Raw genomic sequence first — 14,684 nt, 5'->3', positions numbered from 1 at the left:
GCCGCAGCCCCGCCGCCTGCACCGACATACCAGCCCCGGTTGCCGTGATGTGGCGAAGACGGGCTGGCGGCTCAGGCCATGGGGCTCTAATGGGATTATGGGGGCTTGGGCAACTTGGGGCTGGGCCCCCTCCCTTCCCCAGAGACAATTTGAACTGGACGGGCTGGTGGGAACTCGGCACCAGCCTCCGGCCTGGGATGGGGGAGGGAAGCCCCAACAGACCCCTGAACAAAGGCGAGAGATGGGATGCAGGATCGGGCCCCGTCACCTCTCAGCTGCTGCAGCCGTGGCTCGGGCCGACGCGCGGGGAGGAAAACAAGAGTCCTGGCTCCCTCTCCTCTCCCAGAGCCCAGGAGACCTCAGTCCCCCTCACCCTGCTCTGACCATCTGCTCCTCGCACGGGGGACCGAGGGGCAGCAATAGCTCTGGAGAGCGTGGGGGGGGGGGGAGTTGTGGCCCCCGCCCTGTGCCCAGGCATGTGATGTTCTTAAGAGACCATCCCAACTCAGTCACTCACCCACGACTCGGTGCCACCCCGGGCTCAGGCCTGGTGCCCGCAGCCCCCACCTCAGCACCACTGCCCGGTCTTGTGGGAGGAGAGGGAGGCTTCCGTCTCTCCCCCTCCATGCACCCCGCCCCTCACTTGTGTCCTGCCCCCCACGTGGGCCTGCCATGCACGAGCTCAGCTGCGGTTCAGCGCTGGCTCAATTCAGCAACAGAGTAGCCAGGCTCCGGCAGGGGCATTTAAACCCAGGGGCTTAGGCCTGGCCTTTTCCTCTCACGCCCTGCCCCGGCACCAGCCCTGCCCCTCTGTGGGGCACAGCAGAACCCATGGGCTGTGCTCTGCCCGTAGGGAAGGTGCCAGCTCCTCATGCTACCGGAGCTTGGCCAAGGCCCTTCAGTCTCATCTGCACTTCAAAGTTGCCCCGTTGAACAGCCCCGGTGCAGCAAGGCCCTGCAGTGCGAGCAGGCTGGCGAAATGGGACAGGGCCCCAGCCAAGGGGTGCATTTATCACTGCCATAGCGAGGCTGGGAAGAGCCCGTGTACAGACACAGTTCAGCCTCCTGAGCTGTGCCCATAGCAGCACAGTTGAGAGGTGGGGAACCTGCCTGAGCCGCGTGGAGACACCCACGTCTGCAGCTGGACCCTGCCAGCGGATTCACCGGTTCGCTCAGACTGGCAGAGCCCAGGGCTGGCACCTGCAGCCCTCAACAGCACCGTGAGTGAGCCGGGACCAGCCCTCAATGGCACAGGGCCACTGGGGCTGTCTGTACAGCACCTCTGAGTGCGCCTTGGGGCACGGACTGGCTCTCCCCAGCTGCTGCAGGGCCCTGTGCCTGCTCCCGGGTAGAGCCTGTCTCCCCCTCTGGGTGTTCTCATGACACAGTGGTGGGGCACCGCTGTACCCCCAGGTCTCCCGGGGCAGCAGCACTGCTCACCCCAGCTGCCATCTAAACTGCGCCGCTCTGGAACGTCCATTCTGCCCCACTGTGGTACTCCATGCTGGATTGGAGGCCCAGTCCTGGCGGGGGCTGAGGCTGCATGGCTGAAGGCCAAGCCGAGGCGGCATAAGTTCTCCAGCGTGCAGGAGGGCGCAGGAAGGGGAATGGGGTGAATCCAGCAAGAGGAGGGTGACTGGGCTGGAGCAGTGTGAATGCCACAACCTGCCCCCACTTCAGCTCATCACACAGCAGAACTGGAGTCCTGACCCAGGTGCCCCTCTCCCTTCCAGAGCCGGCTGCCACGTCCTTTCTCCAGAGGCAGGTAGCACCCTTCCTCCCGGCTGCCCCCACCTCCCCAAGTTGGGCCGGCCCAGGGCTGGGGCGAGGATTCAGCCCCTGCCTCCATTTCTTTCAAATCAGAGTGCGGAACAGGCACAATCCGCCTCCCTCAGCCCGGATTAGAGCTAATGGGATTTACCATTTCAGCCAATATCCCCTTAAAAACAGGGCTCGGGGGGAGTGTGTGTAAAGCTTCTCTAGCGCCGGATCTCCCTGCCTCTTCAGTGCCATCACTCCCCTAAGCTCTTTCTAATTAAAGTCAGCCCCGGCCTGTCTGTCAGCCCTCCCCCGGCCCAGCGAGGGCCCCTGGCTGCACTGGTACTCAAGGGCAGGGGGTGCGTACAGCACATCTTACACCAGATCCAGGCCACCTACCGGTTCAGCCCAGCTCTGAAGGGAGCCCGTGGAAAAGCTGGGGCTAAAACCCAGGAATCCTGCCTCCCAGCCCCCCTGCTCTAATCCTCTAGCCCCCACTCCCTTCCCAGCACCAGAGCTAACACCCACGGGTCCTGGCTCCCTCCCCACCTGACAGAGCAGCTGAGTGGCTCAGATTTTCAGGCGCCCCAGGAGGGGAAAGAAGCGAGGCCGGGCCAGCTCTACATAAAACATGTTTAATATTCAATGGGGGTACAGGAGTCCTCGTGTATCCAACTCCTCAAGAGCCAAGGGGAGCAGGGGTGCTCTGCACACAGGCCATGTCCCAGGGCGGTGGTGGTGAAGCCAGGGCAGAACCGCGGGCAACATGTCACACCAAGCACAGACCGGGGGTATAAATACATGTGCTGGGGAGGCGCTTACAGTACAAGGATCTACAGCCCTCGGCCAGCCGTCCACGGGGCAGGGGGGGAACGTTCGATACAATCATTGAGCTGCACACAAGGGAGGGAGGGAGCTCCAGGCGCAGGCCGGCTGTCCCCTGCCAGCTGGTTAGGGGTGGCTCCCCCAATGGGCGGGGCAGGGGAGATCAAATTTCCCTCCATCTTGGGGGAGAGGGTTGGGGAGTCACATGCCTGGCTGCTGGGGGGCGGGGGGCAGAGAAAAACCGAATACACTCCTTGCTAACCAGCCTGCTGAGAACAGCCCTAACAAGCGAGCCCAATGAGCTCTCCTCCTGGCACACGGGGCCCCCCGGCTACCCTTCCTCTGCTATAGACCAGCCCCAGTGGCCAGCGGGGGTCCCTCCCATAGCCCCCCACTGACACAGAAAAGGGGCTGGTGGACGAACAAGGGGGAGCCGGCTGGAGGGGGAGGAATCCAGCCTCTTGAAGCGACATGATGGGGGGAGGGGCCCCACTGAGCCTGGCTTTGTTCTGGGTGAGGTTGGGGGGAAGGGGTCATTTAGCAGCTGTGGGGGCCTTCAGGGAGATGCAGGGAACCGCAGGGGGACGCTAGGGCCGGCTGCTGGTGCTACACAGGAGCTGCACTAAGGGGCTGGCAGCTTTTGAAACCCTGGAGGAGGAGGGGGGGGCGATGTCCACCATGGTCCCCATTCTGCCCCCAAATCCACACCCCACCGCTCCCACCCTGCCCCCTCTGGCCCCCTCGGGAACGTTCACTTCCCTGGAATGGAGACTCCGCCGACCCGGCCCCCCCTCGTGTCTGCAGCTTGGTGGTGCAAGGCAGGTGAGGGAACGTGGGGGCTGGCAGGGGCTCTCAGGGCACATGCAGCAGAGGGCTGGGGAAGAGCCATGTTGCCAGCAGGGAGCGCTGCCCTAGCAAGCAATTCAACAACCCCCAGGAGATAAAAGATGGAATGTGATGCAACCCCCCCCCCCAAAGATTCCCCCCAAATCCTCCCCCCAGCACAGACTGGGCAGGCCCCCCTCCTAAACCCCCTTACACAAAACTTAAAGCTGCCTTGAGGAATTCACCTCCGTGTTCAGAATCACATCACAGGGCACCAAGAACAACATAAAAACAACACAAAAGAAAAGGCCACTGCCACACATGGGGCAGTCTGTGTCCCCCTGGTCCCTCCCCAGCCTGTGGCCCCCAGGTGGCAGGGAGCCTGCCCCACTTGGAAGCAGATGCCCCCCGCCCCATATATATTTATATATCTATATATTCATCACACACGCACACACACTGAGATCCATGCAAACCCCAGGGGGACCAGAACTGAGACCCCAAATCAAACCCACAGCAACCGGTGCCGGAAAGAAAGCAAAACCCAACAAGAGGGGGAGGAGGGAAGAGACCCAAACAGCCCCGCCCGGGCAGCCGATGGGCCCCGCCAGCCTGAGAGGGGGTGGGGAGAAAGGCGGCTCCGCCCGGCCCCTCGCAGCACGGGGGGTGGGACGGGGCAGCTCTCGCTCACTTCTTGTTCTTCAGCTGGTTGGCCAGCCAGTCCAGGCCTTCGTAGAGCCCGTCGCCGCTGGTGGCACAGGTGGCCTGGATGTACCAGTTGCGGTGACGGAGGGAGTGCAGGCCCAGCTTGTCCGTGATCTCCGCTGCGTTCATGGCGTTGGGCAGGTCCTGCGGGGAGGGAAGGGGTTACAAGCTGGCCTGACCAGACACCACAGCGATGGGCACCTTGCCATCTGGTTAGGGGGCCAGCCAGGGGCAGGAGCTCTGGGGATGAACGCGGGGGGGGGGGGAGAAGGGGGGAACCCACCTGCTTGTTGGCGAAGACGAGGAGCACGGCGTCCCGCAGCTCGTCTTCGGCCAGCATCCGCATCAGCTCCTCGCGCGCCTCGTTCACCCGCTCCCGGTCATTGCTGTCCACCACGAAGATCAGCCCTGAGGGGGGAAGGGTGCGACCCGCTGACTCCCAGCTAGGAAGCCCCACTCTGCGGTGGGGTGGGGTGTGTGACCGGGCACACCCGACCCCTGAAAGGGGGGTCGCACAAAGTCATTCACCAATTCCCCTCCCCCTACTCACTCACACCATGGCGGGGCAGGTGCGGGGTGGGAATCGACAAACCCTCTAGCCTTCCCTTGCACCCACATATACTCAGCCAGGCCTGGACTACTGCTGGGTGGGGGAGGGAAAGCCCCCACCAAGGGAAGGGCATGGGACACCCCCCCCCCCCTCCATGCTGGATTCTGAAGACAGGGAGTCGGGGGCGGGGTGTCTGCCCGATGTACCCTGGGTGTTCTGGAAGTAGTGCCGCCACAGGGGCCGGATCTTGTCCTGGCCGCCCACGTCCCACACGGTGAAGCTGATATTCTTGTACTCGACGGTCTCCACGTTGAACCCTGCAATGGGGGAAGAGGTTAGCCGCAGTCTGGCCCTGTGCCCGGCAGGGAGCTCAATCCTCTTTGCCCAGGCATTTCTGTCAGCAAGGGGCACTGCTCAGCACCAGCCAATGCGGGGTCTCTGGGTACTGGCCTGAGATACAGCACGGGGGACCTCAGTGGGGCAGGTCAGGTTTATTGTACAGATGGGGAAACTGAGGCACAGACGGTCCATCATGGAGGTTAGATCCATCACTCATTAGCCAGAATGGGGAGGGATGGTGTCCCTTGCCTGTTTGTCAGGGGCTGGGAATGGGCGACAGCAGAGGGATCATGTGAGGGTTGTTCTGTTTACTCCCTGTGGGGCATGCGGGTTTGGGTACTGTCAGCAGACAGGATACTGGGCCGGATGGGCCTTCGGTCTGACCCAGTGTGGCCGTCCTTATGTGTTTTTAAGTCAGCAACTTGCCTCCAGCAGGGCAGCAAAGCAGGGCAAAGAGCCCAGGGGTTTGACTCCCAATCCATCCTCCTCCCCCTTTCTCTAGCCATCCAGAGGCAGGGATAGAATCTAGGCATCTAGGCGGCCAGCCTTCCTTGCTCTAACCACTAGACCCCTCTCCTCTCCTAGAGCCGGGCATAGAACTGAGAGTTCCGGCTCCCAGGCCAGATCTGCTCTAATCACTGGACCCCGCCCGCCACTCGCCTCCCAGTGATGCAGACAGGACCCAGAGGCAGCGAGTCCTGCAAGCTGGGCGCTTGTGCAGCCACTCAGGAGACATCCCAATGCCATCCAACTGATTAGCAGAGCGCCCACAGCTAGGTGTTGTGTAACAGATGGTGCACATTTGCACATGCCTCAGTGCAAGTGACAAAAATTATTCCGCACGTGAATGGAAGAAATCCAAGCGAACGTTGCCCAGGAGCCTCAATGATGTGTTCTGTGGGGTGCCAAATGCCCCACGAAACCAGCCGGAGCCCAGGCCCATTTTGGGTCAGACAGTCCTCTCCTCCCACCCCCAGGCTAGCATGACAGGACCCCATGCCTGTCACAACAGAGTCCCGTGAGCCTGACCGACGAGGGGAGGAGGGGACAAGTCCGGTTGGTCTGAACCCCGAGGGCCATGGCCCCACTCCAGCCCTACCTATGGTGGGGATGGTGGTGACGATCTCGCCCAGCTTCAGCTTGTAGAGGATAGTGGTCTTCCCGGCCGCATCCAGCCCCACCATCAGGATACGCATCTCCTTCTTGCCAATCAGGCTCTTCAGCAGGGTCCCAAAGATGTTGCCCATGGCGGCGGGGAGCAGTGCAGGGGCTCTGGGGCCGGATCACTTGCAGCGCACGCCTGGCGTCGAGGCCGGTTCCTGGGCAGCAGGAAGGGCAAGGCTGGCTGGCATCTGGTGCCCGCGGGGGACAACACCTCCCCGTGCAGCCGGCTGCTGGGGGCGCACACCCCAGAAGCTCAGCTCCATGGCAAGGTGGGTCTGGCCCTGAGTCCCAGCTCTATGCCAGCACAGACCTCCATGTGTTCAACAGCTGGTGCTGGCCCTCAGGATGCACCCCAGGTGGGCAGGTCTTGAACCCACAAACCTGGGGTCCCCGGGCCAATGCTTTAACCCCAGGCCACTCAAGAACCAACCCCACCTCCCTTCCTCCAGGGTGCCCCTTGTCCAGCCTTCCTAATGGGGCAGCTGGTGCTGGCCCTCAGGATGCACCCTAGGTGGGCGGGGCTCAAACCCACAAACCTGGGCATCCCCAGGCCAATGCCCTAACCCCTAGGCCACTCAAGAACCCGCCCCACCTCTCGGGCGCCCCTTATCCGGCCTTCCTAGTCGGGCAGCTGGTGATGGCTGGGGAGGGGAGGGGAGGTGGGGGGCTGCTGACCCACTGGCTCCAGGCTACCCCAGCCCAGCCCCGCAGCCTGGGGGGTAGGAAGACCTGCAGGCAACCTGTGAGACAGATCAGTCCAGAGCCCAGGGCAGGGCCACAGTCCCACAAGGGCCCTTTCTCCCTGCATCACAATACTGAAAGGCAGAGCTGGGGGTCGGCTGTGCCAGGCTGTGCTCAGCGCCCACCACGGCCAGCTGGATCGGCAGCCTTCACTCTGCCTCTATTGAGTGTTGGCCTCAAAGGCAATGGGCGCAGGGTCACAGCAGTGCTGCCAGCAAGGAACAGCACATGCAGGATGGGGGGGGGTTACAGTAGGGAAAGGCCCCCCCCTTCCATCACTGCATGCTGGCCAATCAAAACAGGCCTCCCCGCAGCACACAGACCTCAGCCCCCAGGAGAAGAGTCCAGACCAGCCATAACATGCTGCACAGAAGGGGAAACTGAGGCAAAGAGCCAGGGACTTGCCCAAGGCCAAGGAGTCAACAGAAGAATTCCCAAACTCCTGACTCCACTTCCCTCCCAGAGCTGGGAACAGAACCCAGGAGTCCTGGCTCTCAGCTCCCCCCATACTAGCCAGTAGGCCTTTCTGTGGTCCCTGCACAAGGGACGGGAGCACCATGGCCTCTCATTCTTCCAACCCTTTTTCCTTGGGTCGGTGTTTTAGGCCGCTCCCTGCCTCGGCGTAGCAGCACTCCCTGCCCACCACACCCTCCTCTGGCTCCCTCAGATCCCAGTGCCCCCCTGCCAGCCATCTGATCCTTCCCCACGGCAGCCTGCCTGCATCTCCAGCTGACATGCTGCCCTGCCAGGGCCCCCTCAGACTTTCCCTGGGCCCGAATGCCCTGGCCCCAGGAGCTCCAAGCCACCCCACATTAAGGCAAGGCCCAGGCTGGAAAATGGCTAATGGTAAGGACACTGGTCCTTGCCTTCCACCCCCAACTCTTTACATGGAATAATGGGGGGGGGGGGCAGGAAAACCCATAGGGGGGGTATTTTCTGGTCAGCATGGGGGCAAGAGCACAGGTCCCTCAGCCTCCTCATTGGCCCCCCTGCCTGGGGAAGATGGGCCCCCCAGGGAGAAAGGCAGCCCCTGAGCTGAGGGGGGCACACTCAAGAGAACGGGGCAGCATCTAGTCCCCCAAAAATAGCTCCCCCCAGCAGCAGGGGTGAGTCCTGCTGCCCCCATTGCGTGCTGGGCTCCTTGCTCTGGCTGAAGGGCACAGCCCCAGCCACCCCACTCTGGATGGCACCCTGGGGTCCTGCCCCTCTGCTGGATCCGAGACATCCCCATTCTCAGGGCTCCCTACTGGCAACGACATGGGCAGGCCTGCTGCCCCCCCACCCTGCTTCAGACTCCCATCTTCCCCGCCGAGTAATAGACCCGACTGACGTGTGTGCACCCCAGACGACCTGCCCCCCCCGCACGCTCAGCCCTGCCTCCCCATCCCACTCAGGGTGCTCCCTGGTTCGGGCAGGGCCATTGCAGCGCCTGCCCTGCTCCCCCCCCAGGACGGGCCCATTGCAGCGCCTGCCCTGCTCCCCCCCCAGTACGGGCCCATTGCCGCGCCTGCCCTGCTCCCCCCCCGTACGGGCCCATTGCCGCGCCTGCCCTGCTCCCCCCCCATACGGGCCCATTGCAGCGCCTGCCCTGCTCCCCCCCCCCGTACGGGCCCATTGCAGCGCCTGCCCTGCTCCCCCCCCAGTACGGGCCCATTGCAGCGCCTGCCCTGCTCCCCCCCCCCCGTACGGGCCCATTGCCGCGCCTGCCCTGCTCCCCCCCCCGTACGGGCCCATTGCAGCGCCTGCCCTGCTCCTCCCCCCCCGTACGGGCCCATTGCAGCGCCTGCCCTGCTCCCCCCCCCGTACGGGCCCATTGCAGCGCCTGCCCTGCTCCCCCCCCCCGTACGGGCCCATTGCAGCGCCTGCCCTGCTCCCCCCCCCCCCGTACGGGCCCATTGCAGCGCCTGCCCTGCTCCTCCCCCCCCGTACGGGCCCATTGCAGCGCCTGCCCTGCTCCCCCCCCCGTACGGGCCCATTGCAGCGCCTGCCCTGCTCCCCCCCCCCCGTACGGGCCCATTGCAGCGCCTGCCCTGCTCCCCCCCCCGTACGGGCCCATTGCAGCGCCTGCCCTGCTCCTCCCCCCCCGTACGGGCCCATTGCAGCGCCTGCCCTGCTCCCCCCCCCGTACGGGCCCATTGCAGCGCCTGCCCTGCCCCCCCCCCCCCCGTACGGGCCCATTGCAGCGCCTGCCCCCCCCCGACGCGCCCCGCGCCTACCTGCTCCGGCTCGGGCTCTTCCTCCCGCCCCCTCCTCCCCAGCTGACTCTGCACCCAGCCCCCGCCGGCCGGAAGCAGCAAGCCCAGGGCACGCACCAGCGATCTCGCGAGAGCTTCGCCTGGCCCTGGGGAGCCGGGGGGGGGGCAGCAAACCTCGCGACATCAGAGCCGGTCGCTATGGCAACAGTTGCAATGCATGGGGGGGTTGCACCTGTAGGGGAGGGGACGTGCAAGGGAGGACTGCATGGGGGTGTATTAGGGGACCTAAGGGTGTGAAGTATTGGGGGGGGCGCTGCGTGCCTGGGGGGGCGGGAGGCTCGACGCCGGTGGATGATGCGTGGGGGGGGGGTCACATCAGCGTGGGGGTGGAACACGCGGGGGCTGGAGCGTGAGTAGGGAGGCTGAAATGCATGGAGGGCTCCTATGGCGATGGTGAGGCTGAAATGCGAGGTCTGCAAGGGGGAGCACGTTGTATTAATGGGGGGCTGTGGTGCATGAGCAGGCTGTGTGCGTGGAGATCATGCTACATGAGCGGGGAGGGCTGTGCATGGGGGCTGTGGTGCATGAGCAGGCTGTGTGCATGGAGATCATGCTACATGAGCGGGGAGGGCTGTGCATGGGGGCTGTGGTGCATGAGCAGGCTGTGTGCGTGGAGATCATGCTACATGAGCGGGGAGGGCTGTGCATGGGGGCTGTGGTGCATGAGCAGGCTGTGTGCATGGAGATCATGCTACATGAGCGGGGGCTGTGCATGGGGGCTGTGGTGCATGAGCAGGCTGTGTGCATGGAGATCATGCTACATGAGCGGGGAGGGCAGTGCATGGGGGCTGTGGTGCATGAGCAGGCTGTGTGCGTGGAGATCATGCTACATGAGCGGGGAGGGCAGTGCATGGGGGCTGTGGTGCATGAGCAGGCTGTGTGCGTGGAGATCATGCTACATGAGCGGGGAGGGCTGTGCATGGGGGCTGTGGTGCATGAGCAGGCTGTGTGCGTGGAGATCATGCTACATGAGCGGGGAGGGCTGTGCATGGGGGCTGTGGTGCATGAGCAGGCTGTGTGCATGGAGATCATGCTACATGAGCGGGGAGGGCTGTGCATGGGGGCTGTGGTGCATGAGCAGGCTGTGTGCATGGAGATCATGCTACATGAGCGGGGGCTGTGCATGGGGGCTGTGGTGCATGAGCAGGCTGTGTGCGTGGAGATCATGCTACATGAGCGGGGAGGGCAGTGCATGGGGGCTGTGGTGCATGAGCAGGCTGTGTGCATGGAGATCATGCTACATGAGCGGGGACTGTGCATGGGGGCTGTGGTGCATGAGCAGGCTGTGTGCGTGGAGATCATGCTACATGAGCGGGGGCTGTGCATGGGGGCTGTGGTGCATGAGCAGGCTGTGTGCATGGGGGTCATGCTGCATTAGCGGGAGTGAAGTGCATGGAGAGAGGTGCAATGCAATAGGAGCTGGTTGCCCTGCTGTGTGAGTAAGGGATGAGGCCTGGCCCCATCGCTACTTGCAGAAGGCAGGACCCCACCCCGGGGAGGTAGCTTGCCCCAGCTTATTTTAACAGGCTCCATGAGGCACTGCAGAGCCTCCTGCAGGGTCCAACACACCGCAGCCAGAGGGACATGTAGGAGCTGCACTCCTCTGGCTCTCCTTGGGTGCTGCCTGCTGGGGGTCCCTCTGGAGCAGCCAGGAGGTGCTGCTGCATTGCTAGGGACAGTGTGGCCTAGTGGCTAGGGAGTTGGACTGAGATGCTGGATTCTATTCCCCTTTCTGCTGGGAGGCCTGGAGTAAGCACCAGTTCCTTCTCTGTGCCTCAGTTTCCCCACCTGTGGAAGAGCTAGATGAGAGCTGGGTATTGATTATTAGTCCCAGCCTTACACTCAGCCCAGCCACTTGGACCTGCCAGGTGAGTAGGGTCATGGGAGGGAGCCCATCCCCCTGTTCTCAGAGCTGTCCCCTTCTCTGGCTCTGTGACCCTTCTGCTCCTGGGCTGGCCAGAAGGCAGTGAACTCACCCCTCGCCATGGCAGGGCTGTTGAATGGCTAAAGAGCATTACTGGGGCTAGAACCCCTGGGTTCTCTCCCCAGCATGGGGAGGAGAGTGGGGCTAGTGGGTTAGAGCAGGGGTGGCTGGGGGCCAGGACTCCTTGGTCCTAGTCTCAGCTCTGCCATGGACTGATCGACTGGATTGCAGTGGGAGTGGGGCACATCTCCCTCGTGCAGTGGCTCCGAGCGTGCCCCTGCACCCCATGGGTGTTGGGGAGTGCGCTGTGCCGCTCTCCCCCAGCAGGTGGCGCCTTTCGCCTGGCTGTGATATAGACCCATCAGAGGTCATCAAGTCCAGGTCCCCGCCCAAGGCAGGACCAACCCAACTCAGTGTTCCCAGCCAGGGCTGTGTCAAGCCGAGACTTAAACACCTCTAGGAATGGAGATTCCGCCACTTCCCTAGGGAACCCCTCCCAGTGCTTCCCCACCCTCCTAGGGAAATAGCTTTTCCTAAAATCCAAACTAGACCTCCCCCTCTGCCACTTGAGACCATTGCTCCTCATACTGTCACCTGTCACCACTGAGAACAGCCTCTCTCCATCCTCTTTGGACCCCCTTCAGGAAGTTGAAGGCTGCTCTCAAATCCCCCCTCACTCTTCTCTTCTGTAGTATCAATTAGGGATGTTAAATATCGGCTAATTGAATAATCGAGCAACCTCATGAATTCTTATCAGTCGACTGTTTTATAGTCCCCGGAGGCAGGGCCAGCAGCTGGTACGCTCTGGCCTCACTCCTTAGGAGCCCTCTGCCCCTCTGATACAGAGGCAGCAGTGCAGGGTGCCAGGCAGGAGCTGGTCCGCACAGGGAGCCGTTTTAAAAACCAGCTCCCCTCGCCGACCAGCTGCCTGTTGCCTTGCACTGCTGCCTCTGATAAAGAGGCAGCAACGCAGGGTGGCAGCAGCCTCTGTCTAGGGTGAGTCTGAGCTCCCGAATCCAGTGCAAGCCAGAACTGAGCTGGACTGCCTGCCCGCCTGGCTTCTAATACACTTTAAATGGAGATCTGCAGCAGGGGTAGGTCTTGGACCCGTTTCAAACCAGGACTGAGCCAGATTGCCAGCCAGCGTGCTAAAATATTTACTGGCAAGTGGGGGGGCGGGGAATGCGTGTAGCCTATAGCATTAACCTATCAGCTTTTGCTCATCAGTTAATCGACTATACTATTACATCCCTAGTCTAAATAAGCCCAAATCCCTCAGCCTGTCCTTGTCGGTCACGTGCTCCAGCCCCCTCATCATCTTCATTGCCTGCTTCTGAGCTCTATCCACTGTCTCCACATCCTAACATGAACTTAGCCCTGGGAGCTGGGCTTGGCTACCTCTGCCCATGGGCAGCCGCCGAGTTTGAACCATGTGGAGGCTTGTCTTTCCACTGGCCAGGACTGCTCACACGGGAGATGGGGGAGACCCAGGGCGCTGGGGCTGTTGCAGAGCAAGGGGTGTGCAGCAGCCTGGGAATCGGGGTTCCTGGGTGCCCTTCTTCCCTGATACATGAGTGACTGCACACAGAATCCCACTTACTGTATGTGTGCACACAGCACCGTGCTCACTGGACACACTGGACACACACAGCCGTGCTCACCGGACATGTGTGCAAACAGCTCGGCACCCTGTACACACACACACACATACAGCTGTGCGCACTGTATACACACATAGAGACCCATGCTCACTGTACATATGCATACATATGCACACATTGTACACAGACAGCATTGTTCACTGTTCCTGTGTGCACACAGCCTGGCACACTGTACACACACACACACACAAAGCCATGCTCCCTGTATATGTGCCTACATACAGCCTTGCGAGCTGTATGTACACTCACAGAGCCCTGCTCATGGAGTACATGTGCACGCACGCTGTACACCCCTCCCTCCCCCGCCCAGTGGCTCCACTGCCCTGCTGTGTGGCTGGAGGCTGGGCTGGGCTGCAGGGCAGGCTGAGGTCAGGGCAGGGCCTGTGTGTTTGTAGCGTGAGTCAGTGTGCGACTCCCAGGGAGTGTCCTCACTCCACTGCTAGCAGAGAAGGATGCTGGCGAGTGAGGCATCCCTAGGGCAGGCTCAGCCTCCTATTGACGCCCCTCAGCCCGGCTCCAGTGAGGCTGGTGAGGGGGGCACGGGAAGGCATGTCCCAGCAGCAGGGGCTGAGCCCCCCAAACCTCATTGCACATGGGGGTTCAGCCTCATGTCAGGGCATCAAGGTGGGGCTCTTCCCAGCCCCCCATGGCTTCCACACTCCGTGACCCACCATGGATATGCCCTGCCCCCTTGTGCCCTGCTCACCTGCCCCAGAATCCCAGCACGCTTTCTATCAGGGTCTCTGCCCTCGGGCCAGCCTATGCGCTGGGGGCCCCCTCACTCGGGGTCCTGGATCCCAGGAGCGCCCATCTAATCTGCTTCCCAGGGCCTGCTGCTCTGGGGAACTCCACAGCGGTCAGCTCTGGAACCAGTGGCCCAGAGGGGAGGCCCCTGCTCTACCGGGGAGGGGGGGTTTGCTTCGTTCCCCGTGAAGGAGGGCATCTATCCCTGCTGACTGCTCGCCCTCTCCATGCACAACAGCCTGACCCCACCTTGCTGTGCTCCCCTCTAACGCCCAGTGGCTGTGAGTTCCACTGGTCACCTGCACACGGCGCCAATGGCAGTCAGTTAGGTCGCAATTGCATTCGCTGCCCTGCAGTGCTGCCGACGGGAGGCTGTGCAGGGAACCCAGAGCACTTGGGAGGGGGGCGGGTCAGTGGGCAGGATGGCGGCCCTCCCTGGGCCAATGGCTCTGGTTAATTTGGTGCCTGTAGCTGCAGGCACCTCCTGGGAACTTTCATCTTTGCCCCTGGTTGGGGGGAGGGGAGGCACCAACACTGGTTGTCCTGCCTGTAGGTGGGCAGGGAGGCTGCAGCAAGGAATGCAAAGCAGCAAGGCTGGTTGCCAAAGGGTGCCTGCAGCCCTGTGTCCTGTCCTGCACTGGGCTGGGACTGCCTCTGCCCCCTGGTGCTTTTGGCTCAGACTGGCTCCTCTGGGTCATGGCACCCAAAAGCCACTAGGGGAGGGGGGAGAGTGTGTCCCTTGAGCTGCCAGCCAGGAGCCACCTGTTCTCAGGGTCAGCCGAGTTGGGCAGGGTGGGGAGCGGTGAGCAGAGCCCCAGCAAACTCACCTCACAATGAGCTAGTAACCCAGCCCCAGCCTCCTAGGGTGAGAATTGAACCTGCAGCCTAGCAGGGCAGCTCCCTGTCCTGTATCCCTGAGCAGCTGCTATAAAATCCCCGTACACAGACCAGCTATTCCACGGGCCAGGTCAGGACCATCCGTCAGCTTCCACAGCCTTCACCCCTGGGCACCGGGCAATGTCCCCCCGTATCATTTCCATCCATGTGCAGAATATTTTTGGCGCACCGAGGCATGTGCGAATGTGCACCACCAGCAGAAACAAAACCTGGCTGTGGGCGCTCTGCTAATCAGCTGGGTGGCCGCACAAGCGCCCAGCTTACAGGGAACACTGGCCCTGGGACTCTGCTTTGCC

The 14,684-nt window shown here is 62.5% G+C and overlaps 1 protein-coding gene across 1 annotated transcript; it reads right to left on the bottom strand.

Annotated features, from left to right (window-relative positions):
• Positions 1–2,379: 2,379 nt before the first annotated feature.
• ARF3 (ARF GTPase 3) lies at positions 2,380–9,263 on the bottom strand. The gene is made up of 5 exons (XM_075901988.1): positions 9,124–9,263; positions 6,102–6,321; positions 4,870–4,980; positions 4,397–4,521; positions 2,380–4,257 (listed from the first exon to the last, which is right to left on the bottom strand). The coding sequence occupies exons 2-5, from the start codon at positions 6,247–6,249 to the stop codon at positions 4,096–4,098; spliced, it is 546 nt and encodes a 181-aa protein (XP_075758103.1). The 5' UTR covers positions 6,250–6,321; positions 9,124–9,263; the 3' UTR covers positions 2,380–4,095.
• Positions 9,264–14,684: the final 5,421 nt, after the last annotated feature.

Source organism: Pelodiscus sinensis, chromosome 19 (assembly GCF_049634645.1).
Source record: "Pelodiscus sinensis isolate JC-2024 chromosome 19, ASM4963464v1, whole genome shotgun sequence".
NCBI classification, from domain to species: Eukaryota; Metazoa; Chordata; order Testudines; family Trionychidae; genus Pelodiscus; species Pelodiscus sinensis.
This window is presented reverse-complemented; position numbering and strand designations above follow the sequence as displayed.

What these genes read in the sequence shown, in the direction of transcription:
- ARF3 (XM_075901988.1), bottom strand. Translation starts at nt 6,249, where the DNA reads ATGGGCAACATCTTTGGGACCCTGCTGAAGAGCCTGATTGGCAAGAAG. An exon ending in CTACTTCCAGAACACCCAGG is followed by an intron (nt 4,522 to 4,869) that starts GTACATCGGGCA and finishes TTCCCCCCTCAG; the next exon opens with GGCTGATCTTCGTGGTGGAC. An exon ending in TCGTCTTCGCCAACAAGCAG is followed by an intron (nt 4,258 to 4,396) that starts GTGGGTTCCCCC and finishes CCCTCCCCGCAG; the next exon opens with GACCTGCCCAACGCCATGAA.